Source organism: Pseudophryne corroboree, chromosome 7 (genome assembly GCF_028390025.1).
Source record: "Pseudophryne corroboree isolate aPseCor3 chromosome 7, aPseCor3.hap2, whole genome shotgun sequence".
NCBI lineage: Eukaryota > Metazoa > Chordata > Amphibia > Anura > Myobatrachidae > Pseudophryne > Pseudophryne corroboree.
Window position 1 is genome coordinate 447,936,024 of NC_086450.1, and position 12,805 is coordinate 447,948,828.

The 12,805-nt window shown below is 49.3% G+C and overlaps 1 protein-coding gene across 4 annotated transcripts in view; it reads left to right on the forward strand.

The window, feature by feature from the left end:
• The window catches only part of CREBBP (CREB binding protein), a 108,447-nt gene that overhangs the window by 74,860 nt on the left and 20,782 nt on the right, over positions 1-12,805 (forward strand). For all 4 annotated transcript variants that reach the window (XM_063935024.1, XM_063935026.1, XM_063935025.1 and 1 more), the window contains exons 12-13: positions 12,281-12,405; positions 12,554-12,733. In XM_063935024.1, the coding sequence (XP_063791094.1) occupies positions 12,281-12,405; positions 12,554-12,733 (305 nt within the window). The remainder of the gene's footprint in view (positions 1-12,280; positions 12,406-12,553; positions 12,734-12,805) is intronic.

Consider the following 12,805-nt stretch of genomic DNA (forward strand, 5'->3'; position numbering starts at 1 on the left):
CCGCACTCTCCCGCCCGTTTGGGAGCTTTGGTATAATCCCCATGGTCCTTACGGAGTTCCCAGCATCCACTAGGACGTCAGAGAAAATAAGAATTTACTCACCGGTAATTCTATTTCTCGTAGTCCGTAGTGGATGCTGGGCGCCCATCCCAAGTGCGGATTGTCTGCAATACTTGTAAATAGTTATTGTTAACTAAAGGGTTATTGTTGAGCAATCTGTTGAGAGGCACAGTTGTTTTCATACTGTCAAACTGGATATAGTATCACGAGTTGTACGGTGTGATTGGTGTGGCTGGTAAGAGTCTTACCCTGGATTCTAAATCCTTCCTTATTATGTCTGCTCGTCCGGGCACGGTGTCCTAACTGAGGCTTGGAGGAGGGTCATAGTGGAAGGAGCCAGTGCACACCAGGTAGTCATAAATCTTTCTAGAGTGCCCAGCCTCCTTCGGAGCCCGCTATTCCCCATGGTCCTTACAGAGTTCCCAGCATCCACTACGGACTACGAGAAATAGAATTACCGGTGAGTAAATTCTTATTTTTAATTTATATTATTTATTAACCGTTACTTGTATAGCTCAGCAAATACCGTTGCGCTTTACAATTGTACACAATGATAAAACAAAAGTGGGTAATAACAAACAGTCACAGAGGTTGGAAGGCCTTGCTCGCAGGCTTACAATCTATAGGATGGATCTGCAGAACGGATCAACTTGTCAAAAACTAATGGACACAGTGGGGCAGCGCGTTCACATGTGATCTGACCATGGCAGTTAAGTGGTTAATGCTATGGTAACTAAATACAGGGGGGAAATCAATTGTTTTTTATTTGCAGCCGCCACTAGATGGCGCCTGATGGCAGCAATTCGGTTGTTCTGCCGTGCGCGCACCCAACAGCCACAGAAGACTATTTTTTTCTCTCAGCCTCCTGAGGAGCAAGATAGAATGTGTGTAAAGTCAGCACTTTGGGCGTCCAAACAGTAGATTGGACGTCCCAAAGCAGGACTTCAGGCGGGTTTAGCCGTTTTATGTGGCTAAACCCTGTATTTGGTTGCAATATGCATGTGCGCCCAAACACAATGAATATTGACAATTGTTTGGGTGCCTAAACAGTCCCGTTTAGATGGGAAAGAGACACCTAAAACAATTGACTTGCCCCCGTAGTGCTTATTTTTTAAGATGCAACAGGATAACTTTCACCTTAATACCATAATCCTCACCCTTAATCTTAAACCCTAACACTAATACCCTTAACCCTCATAATTAATCCCACCACCCCAACCCTTACCCTTAAACTGAACCCTGACCCTACTGGTTCTTCTCTTCCGTCAAATTCTGTGTTTAATCTATTTTGGATTAATATCTTGGTGCTACATTGGTCAGTGTAGCAAGGTAGCAGGATTGGTTGGTGTGACCAATGTGCCATGCACTACCTGGGTTCTTCCGTTTCTCTGACGTCCTAAGTGGATGCTGGGACTCCGTAAGGACCATGGGGATTAGCGGCTCCGCAGGAGACTGGGCACAACTAAACAAAGCTTTAGGACTACCTGGTGTGCACTGGCTCCTCCCACGAAGACCCTCCTCCAGACCTCCGTTAGATTCTTGTGCCCGGCTGAGCTGGATGCACACTAGGGGCTCTCCTGAGCTCCTAGAAAGAAAGTATATTTAGGTTTTTTATTTTACAGTGAGATCTGCTGGCAACAGACTCACTGCAGCGAGGGACTAAGGGGAGAAGAAGCGAACCTACCTAACAGGTGGTAGTTTGGGCTTCTTAGGCTACTGGACACTATTAGCTCCAGAGGGATCGACCGCAGGACCCGACCTTGGTGTTCGTTCCCGGAGCCGCGCCGCCGTCCCCCTTACAGAGCCAGAAGCATGAAGAGTCCGGAAAATCGGAGGCAGAAGACTTCGGTCTTCACCAAGGTAGCGCACAGCACTGCAGCTGTGCGCCATTGCTCCTCATGTACACCTCACACTCCGGTCACTGATGGGTGCAGGGCGCTGGGGGGGGGCGCCCTGAGGGCAATATATGACACCTTGGCTGGCAAATCTACATCATATATAGTCCTAGAGGCTATATAGATGTAAAATTACCCCTGCCAGTATTCCAGAAAAAGCGGGAGAAAGTCCGCCGAAAAAGGGGCGCACACTGGCGCCTTTTTCTCTTCACAGTGCAGCTGGAAGACAGCTCCCCAGGCTCTCCCCTGTAGTTTTGAGGCTCAAAGGGTTAAAAAGAGAGGGGGGGCACTAAATTTAGGCGCAATATATGTATACAAGCAGCTATTTGGGGAAAAATCACTCAGTTATAGTGTTAATCCCTGCATTATATAGCGCTCTGGTGTGTGCTGGCATACTCTCTCTCTGTCTCCCCAAAGGACTTTGTGGGGTCCTGTCCTCAGTCATAGCATTCCCTGTGTGTGTGTGCGGTGTGTCGGTACGGCTGTGTCGACATGTTGGATGAGGAAGGTTACGTGGAGGCGGAGCAGAGGCCGATAAATGGGATGTCGCCCCCTGTGGGGCCGACACCTGAGTGGATGGATAGGTGGAAGGTATTAACCGACAGTGTCAACTCCTTACATAAAAGGCTGGATGACGTAACAGCTGTGGGACAGCCGGCTTCTCAGCCCGCGCCTGCCCAGGCGTCTCAAAGGCCATCAGGGGCTCAAAAAACGCCCGTTACCTCAGATGGCAGACACAGATGTCGACACGGAGTCTGACTCCAGTGTCGACGAGGTTGAGACATATACACAATCCACTAGGAACATCCGTTACATGATCTCGGCAATGAAAAATGTGTTACGCATTTTCTGACATGAACCCAAGTACCACATAAAAGGGGTTTTATTTTTGGGGAGAAAAAGCAGCCAGTGTTTTGTTCCCCCATCAGATGAATGAATGAAGTGTGTAAAGAAGCGTGGTTTCCCCCGATAAGAAACTGGTAATTTCTACAAAGTTACTGATGGCGTACCCTTTCCCGCCAGAGGATGGGTCACGTTGGGAGATATCCCTTAGGGTGGATAAGGCGCTCACACGTTTGTCAAAAGGTGGCACTGCCGTCTTAGGATACGGCCACCTTGAAGGAACCTTCTGATAAAAAGCAGGAGGCGATCCTGAAGTCTGTATTTACACACTCAGGTTATATACTGAGACCTACAATTGCCTCAGCATAAATAGTGCAGCTGCAGCGTGGTCTGATACCCTGTCAGATAATATTAATTCGCTAAGACAGGGATAATATTTTGCTAACATTGAGCATATTTAAGACGTTGTCTTATATATAAAGGATGCACAGAGGGATATTTGCCGGCTGGCATCCAGAATTAATGCAATGTCCATTCTGCCAGGAGGGTATTAGAAACCCGGCAGTGGACAGGTGATGCTGCCTGTAAAAGGCACATGGATGCTGGCTGCCCTCGGAGAAAGGTAGTACTGGCGGCAATTCACAAGCTGTACTTCCAGCAGGTGAAATCAAGGTACCCCTCCTTCAACAAGGCCGGGGTTACTATTCCAAAATGTTGTGGTACCGAAACCAGACGGTTCGGTGAGACCCATTCTAAAATTGAAAGCTTTGAACACTTATATACGAAGGTTCAAGTTCAAAATGGAATCGCTCAGGGCGATTATTGCAAGCCTGGAGAATTTCATGGTATCACTGGACATCAAGGATGATTACCTGCATGTCCCTATTTACCCTCTTCACCAGGAGTACCTCAATATTGTGGTACAGGATTGTCATTACCAATTCCAGACGTTGCCGTTGGTCTGTCCCCGGCACCGAGGTATTTACCAAGGTAATGGCCGAAATAATTATCCCGTACTTGGACGATCTCCTTATAAAGGCGAGGTCCAGGGAGCAGTTGTTAGTCGGAGTAGCACTATCTCGGGAAGTGCTAAAACAGCACGGCTGGATTCTGAATATTCCAAAGTCGCTGCTGGTTCCTACGACGCGTCTACTGTTCCTGGGTATGGTTCTGGACACAGAACAGGATAAAAAGGGTTTCTCCCGGAGGAGAAGTCCAAAGAGTTGTTGTCTCTAGACAGAGACCTCCTAATACGTATACAGGTGTCGGTGCATCAATGCACGCGAGCCCTGGGAAAGATGGTAGCTTCTTACGAAGAAATTCCATTCGCCAGGTCCCATGCAAGGATTTTCCAGTGGGATCTGTTGGACAAGTGGTCCGGGTCGCATCTTCAGATGTATCGTAACCCTGTCTCCAAGGGTCAGGGTGTCGCTGTTGTGGTGACTGCAGAGTGCTCATCTTCTAGGGGGCCGCAAGATTCGGTATACAGGACTGGGTCCTGGTGACCACGGATGCCAGCCTTCGAGGCTGGGGGGCAGTCACACAGGGAAGGAACTTCCAAGGCTATGGAAAAGTCAGGAGACTTCCCTACACATAAATATTCTGGAACTGAGGGCCATTTACAATGCCCTAAGTCAGGCTAGACCCCTGCTTCAACACCGGCCGGTGCTGATCCAGTCAGACAACATCACGGCGGTCGCTCATGTAAACCGACAGGGCGGCACAAGAAGCAGGATGGCGATGGCAGAAGCCACAAGGATTCTCCGATGGGCGGAAAATCATGTGTTAGCACTGTCAGCAGTGTTCATTCCCGGAGTGGACAACTGAGAAGCAGACTTTCTCAGAAGACACAACCTCCACCCGGGAGAGTGGGGACTTCATCCAGAAGTCTTCCAAATGATTGTACACCGTTGGGAAAGGCCACAGGTGGACATGATGGCGTCCCGCCTCAACTAAAAGTTACAAAGATATTGCGCCAGGTCAAGGACCCTCAGGCGATAGCTGTGGACGCTCTGGTAACACCATGGGTGTACCAGTCGGTGTATGTGTTCCCTTCTCTGCCTCTCTTACCCAGGGTAATGAGAATAATAAGAAGGAGAGGAGTAAGAACTATACTCATTGTTCCGGGTTGGCCAAGAAGAGCTTGGTAACCAGAACTCCAAGAAATGATCTCAGAGGACCCATGGTCTCTGCCGCTCAGACAGGACCTGCTGCAGCAGGGGGCCTGTCTGTTCCAAGACGTACCGCTGCTGCGTTGACGTCATGGCGGTTGAACGCCGGATCCTGAAAGAAAAGGGAATTCCGGAGGAAGTTATCCCTACGCTATTTAAAGCTAGGAAAGAAGTGAACGCAAACCATTATCACCGCATATGGCGGAAATATGTTGCGTACTGTAAGGCCAGGAAGGCCCCAAAGGAGAAATTTCAGCTAGGTCGATTTCTGCACTTCCTACAGTCAGAGGTGACTATGGGCCTAAAATTGGGTTCCATTAAGGTCCAGATTTCGGCTCTATCGATTTTCTTCCAAAAATGAACTGGCTTCACTGCCTGAAGTTCAGACTTTTGTTAAGGGAGTGCTGCATAGTCAGCCCCCGTTTGTGCCTCCAGTGGCACCGTTGGATTTCCTGAAGTCGCATTGGATTGAGCCACTTAAATCCGTGGAGCTATAATACCTCACGTGGAAAGTGGTCATTCTGTGGGCCTTGGTGTCGGCCAGGCGTGTATCAGAATTGGCGGCTTTGTCTTACAAAAGCCTTATCTGTATTTTATATGGATAAGGCGGAATTGAGGACTCGTTCCCAATTCCTTCCTAAGGTGGTATCAGTTTTTCATGTGAACCAACCTATTGTGGTGCCTGCGGCTACTTGGGACTTGGAGGATTCCAAGTTACTGGACGTAGTCAGGGCCCTGAAAAGTATATGTTTCCAGGACAGCTGTTTCTCCTGTATGCACCCAACAAGCTGGGTGCTCCTGCTTCTAAGCAGACGATTGCTCGCTGGATCTGTGGCACGATTCAACTTGCACATTCTGCGGCTGGACTGCCGCACCCTAAATCTGTAAAAGCCCATTCCACGAGGAAAGTGGGCTCTTCTTGGGCAGCTGCCCGAGGGGTCTCGGCTTTACAACTTTGCCGAGCTGTTACTTGGTCGGGTTAAAACATTTTTGTAAGAGTCTACAAGTTTGATACCCTGGCTGAGGAGGACCTAGAGTTTGCTCATTCGGTGCTGCAGAGTCATCCGCACTCTCCCGCCCGTTTGGGAGCTTTGGTATAATCCCCATGGTCCTTACGGAGTCCCAGCATCCACTTAGGACGTCAGAGAAAATAAGATTTTACTCACCGGTAAATCTATTTCTCGTAGTCCGTAGTGGATGCTGGGCGCCCATCCCAAGTGCGGATTGTCTGCAATACTTGTTTATAATTATTGCCTAACTAGAGGGTTATTGTTGAGCCATCTGTTGAGAGGCTCAGTTATATTTCATACTGTTAACTGGGTATAGTATCACGAGTTATAGGGTGTGATTGGTGTGGCTGGTATGAGTCTTACCCGGGATTCAAAATCCTTCCTTATTGTGTCAGCTCTTCCGGGCACAGTATCCTAACTGAGGTCTGGAGGAAGGTCTTAGTGGGAGGAGCCAGTGCACACCAGGTAGTCCTAAAGCTTTCTTTAGTTGTGCCCAGTCTCCTGCGGAGCCGCTAATCCCCATGGTCCTTACGGAGTCCCAGCATCCACTACAGACTACGAGAAATAGATTTACCGGTGAGTAAAATCTTATTTCTCTATCGTCCTAGTGGATGCTGGGGTTCCTGAAAGGACCATGGGGAATAGCGGCTCCGCAGGAGACAGGGCACAAAAAGTAAAGCTTTCCGATCAGGTGGTGTGCACTGGCTCCTCCCCCTATGACCCTCCTCCAAGCCTCAGTTAGATTTTTGTGCCCGGCCGAGAAGGGTGCAATCTAGGTGGCTCTCCTAAAGAGCTGCTTAGAGAAAGTTTAGCTTAGGTTTTTTATTTTACAGTGAGTCCTGCTGGCAACAGGATCACTGCAACGAGGGACTTAGGGGAGAAGAAGTGAACTCACCTGCGTGCAGGATGGATTGGCTTCTTGGCTACTGGACATCAGCTCCAGAGGGACGATCACAGGTACAGCCTGGATGGTCACCGGAGCCTCGCCGCCGGCCCCCTTGCAGATGCTGAAACATGAAGAGGTCCAGAATCGGCGGCAGAAGACTCCTCAGTCTTCTAAAGGTAGCGCACAGCACTGCAGCTGTGCGCCATTTTCCTCTCAGCACACTTCACACGGCAGTCACTGAGGGTGCAGGGCGCTGGGAGGGGAGCGCCCTGGGAGGCAAATGAAAACCTATTTGGCTAAAAAATACCTCACATATAGCCTCCGGGGGCTATATGGAGATATTTAACCCCTGCCAGAATACACTAAAGAGCGGGAGACGAGCCCGCCGGAAAAGGGGCGGGGCCTATCTCCTCAGCACACAGCGCCATTTTCCTTACACAGCTCCGCTGGTCAGGACGGCTCCCAGGTCTCTCCCCTGCACTGCACTACAGAAACAGGGTAAAACAAGAGAGGGGGGGCAAAATAGTGGCAAAAATTATATTATAAAAGCAGCTATACAGCGAGCACTTATTATAAGGCTATCCCTGTCATATATAGCGCTTTTGGTGTGTGCTGGCAAACTCTCCCTCTGTCTCCCCAAAGGGCTAGTGGGGTCCTGTCTTCGTTAAGAGCATTCCCTGTGTGTCTGCTGTGTGTCGGTACGTGTGTGTCGACATGTATGAGGACGATATTGGTGTGGAGGCGGAGCAATTGCCAAATATGGGGATGTCACCTCCTAGGGGGTCGACACCAGAATGGATGCCTTTATTTATGGAATTACGGGATAGTGTCAACACGCTAAAGCAGTCGTTTGACGACATGAGACGGCCGGACAATCAGTTAGCGCCTGTCCAGGCGCCTCAAACACCGTCAGGGGCTGTAAAACGCCCTTTGCCTCAGTCGGTCGACACAGACCCAGACACAGGCACTGATTCCAGTGGCGACGGTGACGAATCAACCGTATTTTCCAGTAGGGCCACACGTTATATGATTTTGGCAATGAAGGAGGCGTTACATTTAGCTGATACTACAGGTACCACTAAACAGGGTATTATGTGGGGTGTGAAAAAACTACCTATAGTTTTTCCTGAATCAGAAGAACTAAATGATGTATGTGATGAAGCGTGGGTTGCCCCCGATAAAAAGATGCTAATTTCAAAGAAGTTATTAGCTTTATACCCTTTCCCGTCAGAGGTTAGGGCGCGCTGGGAAACACCTCCTAGGGTGGACAAGGCGCTCACACGCTTATCTAAACAAGTGGCGTTACCCTCTCCTGAGACGGCCGCACTTAAAGATCCAGCAGATAGGAGGATGGAAAATATCCAAAAAAGTATATACACCCATACAGGTGTTATACTACGACCAGCTATAGCGACAGCCTGGATGTGCAGTGCTGGAGTAGCTTGGTCAGAGTCCCTGATTGAAAATATTGATACCCTGGATAGGGACAATGTTTTACTGTCTTTAGAGCAAATAAAGGATGCATTTCTTTATATGCGTGATGCACAGAGGGATATCTGCACACTGGCATCACGGGTAAGTGCTATGTCCATTTCGGCCAGAAGAAGTTTATGGACGCGACAGTGGTCAGGCGATGCGGACTCAAAACGGCATATGGAAGTTTTGCCGTATAAAGGGGAGGAGTTATTTGGAGTCGGTCTATCAGATTTGGTGGCCACGGCTACAGCCGGGAAATCCACCTTTTTACCTCAAGCTACTCCCCAACAGAAAAAGACACCGACTTTTCAACCGCAGCCCTTTCGTTCCTTTAAAAACAAGAGAGCAAAGGGATATTCATATCTGCCACGAGGCAGAGGAAGGGGGAAGAGACAGCAACAGGCAGCTCCTTCCCAGGAACAGAAGCCCTCCCCCGCTTCTACAAAAGCCTCAGCATGACGCTGGGGCTTCTCAAGCGGACTCGGGGGCGGTGGGCGGTCGTCTCAAGAATTTCAGCGCGCAGTGGGCTCACTCGCAGGTAGATCCCTGGATCCTGCAGATAATATCTCAGGGGTACAGGTTGGAACTAGAGACAGATCCGCCTCGCCGTTTCCTGAAGTCTGCTTTACCAACGTCCCCCTCAGAAAGGGAGACGGTTTTGGAAGCCATTCACAAGCTGTACTCTCAGCAGGTGATAGTCAAGGTACCTCTTCTACAACAGGGAAAGGGGTATTATTCCACTCTATTTGTGGTACCGAAGCCGGACGGCTCGGTAAGACCTATTCTAAATCTGAAGTCCTTGAACCTGTACATAAAGAAGTTCAAGTTCAAAATGGAGTCACTCAGAGCAGTGATAGCGAACCTGGAAGAAGGGGACTTTATGGTGTCCTTGGACATCAAGGATGCGTACCTCCACGTTCCAATTTACCCCTCACACCAGGGGTACCTCAGGTTCGTTGTACAAAACTGTCACTATCAGTTTCAGACGCTGCCGTTCGGATTGTCCACGGCACCTCGGGTCTTTACAAAGGTAATGGCCGAGATGATGATTCTTCTTCGAAGAAAAGGCGTATTAATTATCCCATACTTGGACGATCTCCTAATAAGGGCAAGGTCCAGAGAACAGCTAGAGAGGGGATTAGCACTGTCTCAAGAAGTGCTAAAACAGCACGGCTGGATTCTGAATATTCCAAAATCCCAGTTAATGCCGACAACTCGTCTGCTGTTCCTAGGGATGATTCTGGACACGGTTCAGAAAAAGGTTTTTCTCCCGGAGGAAAAAGCCAAGGAGTTATCCGAGCTTGTCAGGAACCTCCTAAAACCAGGAAAGGTGTCTGTACAAAATGGTCAGGGTCGCATCTTCAGATGCACCAGCGGATAACCCTGTCTCCAAGGACAAGGGTATCTCTTCTGTGGTGGTTGCAGAGTGCTCATCTATTGGAGGGCCGCAGATTCGGCATACAGGATTGGATCCTGGTGACCACGGACGCCAGCCTGAGAGGCTGGGGAGCAGTCACACAAGGAAGAAACTTCCAGGGAGTGTGGACGAGCCTGGAAACGTCTCTTCACATAAACATTCTGGAACTAAGAGCAATCTACAATGCTCTAAGCCAGGCAGAACCTCTGCTTCAAGGAAAACCGGTGTTGATCCAGTCGGACAACATCACGGCAGTCGCCCATGTAAACAGACAGGGCGGCACAAGAAGCAGGAGTGCAATGGCAGAAGCTGCAAGGATTCTTCGCTGGGCAGAGAATCATGTGATAGCACTGTCAGCAGTGTTCATCCCGGGAGTGGACAACTGGGAAGCAGACTTCCTCAGCAGACACGACCTTCACCCGGGAGAGTGGGGACTTCATCCGGAAGTCTTCCACATGCTGGTAACCCGTTGGGAAAGACCAATGGTGGACATGATGGCGTCTCGCCTCAACAAAAAACTGGACAGGTATTGCGCCAGGTCAAGAGATCCGCAGGCAATAGCTGTGGACGCGCTGGTAACGCCTTGGGTGTACCAGTCGGTGTATGTGTTTCCTCCTCTGCCTCTCATACCAAAAGTATTGAGAATTATACGGCAAAGAGGCGTAAGAACGATACTAGTGGTTCCGGATTGGCCAAGAAGGACTTGGTACCCGGAACTTCAAGAGATGATCACGGAAGATCCGTGGCCTCTACCTCTAAGGAGGGACTTGCTTCAGCAGGGTCCCTGTCTGTTTCAAGACTTACCGCGGCTGCGTTTGACGGCATGGCGGTTGAACGCCGGATCCTAAAGGAAAAAGGCATGCCGGAAGAAGTCATTCCTACTTTGATTAAAGCAAGGAAGGAAGTAACCGTGCAACACTATCACCGCATTTGGCGAAGATATGTTGCGTGGTGCGAGGATCGGAGTGCTCCGACGGAGGAATTTCAACTGGGTCGATTCCTACATTTCCTGCAATCAGGATTGTCTATGGGTCTCAAATTGGGATCTATTAAGGTTCAAATTTCGGCCCTGTCGATTTTCTTTCAAAAAGAATTGGCTTCAGTTCCTGAAGTCCAGACTTTTGTTAAGGGAGTGCTGCATATACAGCCTCCTGTGGTGCCTCCAGTGGCACCGTGGGATCTCAATGTGGTTTTGGAATTTCTAAAATCTCATTGGTTTGAACCACTAAAAAAGGTGGATTTAAAATATCTCACATGGAAAGTGACCATGTTACTAGCCCTGGCTTCGGCCAGGAGAGTGTCAGAACTGGCAGCTTTATCTTACAAAAGCCCATATCTGATTTTCCATTCGGACAGGGCAGAACTGCGGACTCGTCCGCATTTTCTCCCTAAGGTGGTGTCAGCATTTCATCTGAACCAGCCTATTGTAGTGCCTGCGGCTACAAGTGACTTGGAGGACTCCAAGTTACTGGACGTTGTCAGAGCATTAAAAATATATATTGCAAGGACAGCTGGAGTCAGAAAATCTGACTCGTTGTTTATATTGTATGCACCCAACAAGATGGGTGCTCCTGCGTCTAAGCAGACGATTGCTCGTTGGATCTGTAGCACAATCCAACTTGCACATTCTGTGGCAGGCCTGCCACAGCCTAAATCTGTAAAGGCCCACTCCACAAGGAAGGTGGGCTCATCTTGGGCGGCTGCCCGAGGGGTCTCGGCATTACAACTTTGCCGAGCAGCTACGTGGTCAGGGGAGAACACGTTTGTAAAATTTTACAAATTTGATACTCTGGCTAAGGAGGACCTGGAGTTCTCTCATTCGGTGCTACAGAGTCATCCGCACTCTCCCGCCCGTTTGGGAGCTTTGGTATAATCCCCATGGTCCTTTCAGGAACCCCAGCATCCACTAGGACGATAGAGAAAATAAGAATTTACTTACCGATAATTCTATTTCTCGGAGTCCGTAGTGGATGCTGGGCGCCCATCCCAAGTGCGGATTATCTGCAATAATTGTACATAGTTATTGTTAACTAATTCGGGTTATTGTTTAGGAAGCCATCTTTCAGAGGCTCCTCTGTTATCATACTGTTAACTGGGTTTGATCACAAGTTGTACGGTGTGATTGGTGTGGCTGGTATGAGTCTTACCCGGGATTCAAAATTCCTCCCTTATTGTGTACGCTCGTCCGGGCACAGTACCTAACTGAGGCTTGGAGGAGGGTCATAGGGGGAGGAGCCAGTGCACACCACCTGATCGGAAAGCTTTACTTTTTGTGCCCTGTCTCCTGCGGAGCCGCTATTCCCCATGGTCCTTTCAGGAACCCCAGCATCCACTACGGACTCCGAGAAATAGAATTATCGGTAAGTAAATTCTTATTTTTTTCTAAGTGCCCGTCGCTGCTGGACGCTCATTTCCGGAAGGCTAAGTTGGGTGTCTTTATACGTTCATAGGATTTCCTCTGTAGACCTTTGATCAGCAATTTCTGAAACTTTTTATTTTGTCTTCCTCTTGTGGCTCTTCAGGAATGAACCAGTTTAACAGCATGTCCATCGGGAATGTCCAGATTCCTTCTGCCCCCATGGGCCCCCGTGCAGCATCCCCACTAAACCACCCCACGCAAATGAACAACATGGGTTCCGTGCCTGCAGTAAGTGCTGTCTACATGTTAGTGTGCCACGCCTTACAGTTGGTCACCCCCATCTGAGCTCAGGCAGGCTGTGGTGGGCGACACTGTGACTGTGCTGCACGCAGACCGTTGAAATAAATCTAAATTTGTCCCCTGATTGTTTCCATAGATGGCGATGTCTCCTTCCCGCATGTCCCAGCCGCAGAGCATTATGGGAGCACATGGCAATAACCTGATGGGCCCAGCACAGACTCAGAGCCAGTTCTTGCAACAAGGGCAGTTCCAGAGCAATGCTGCAGGTTTAGGAGTAGCATTGGGACAGACGGGAGCGGCGGCTGCAGTGTCCCAGGTGAGGAAATGTGCCTGTATAGAAATGTAGAGAGGAGCCTGTGGTTAAGGAACACATTAATAACCTGCATTC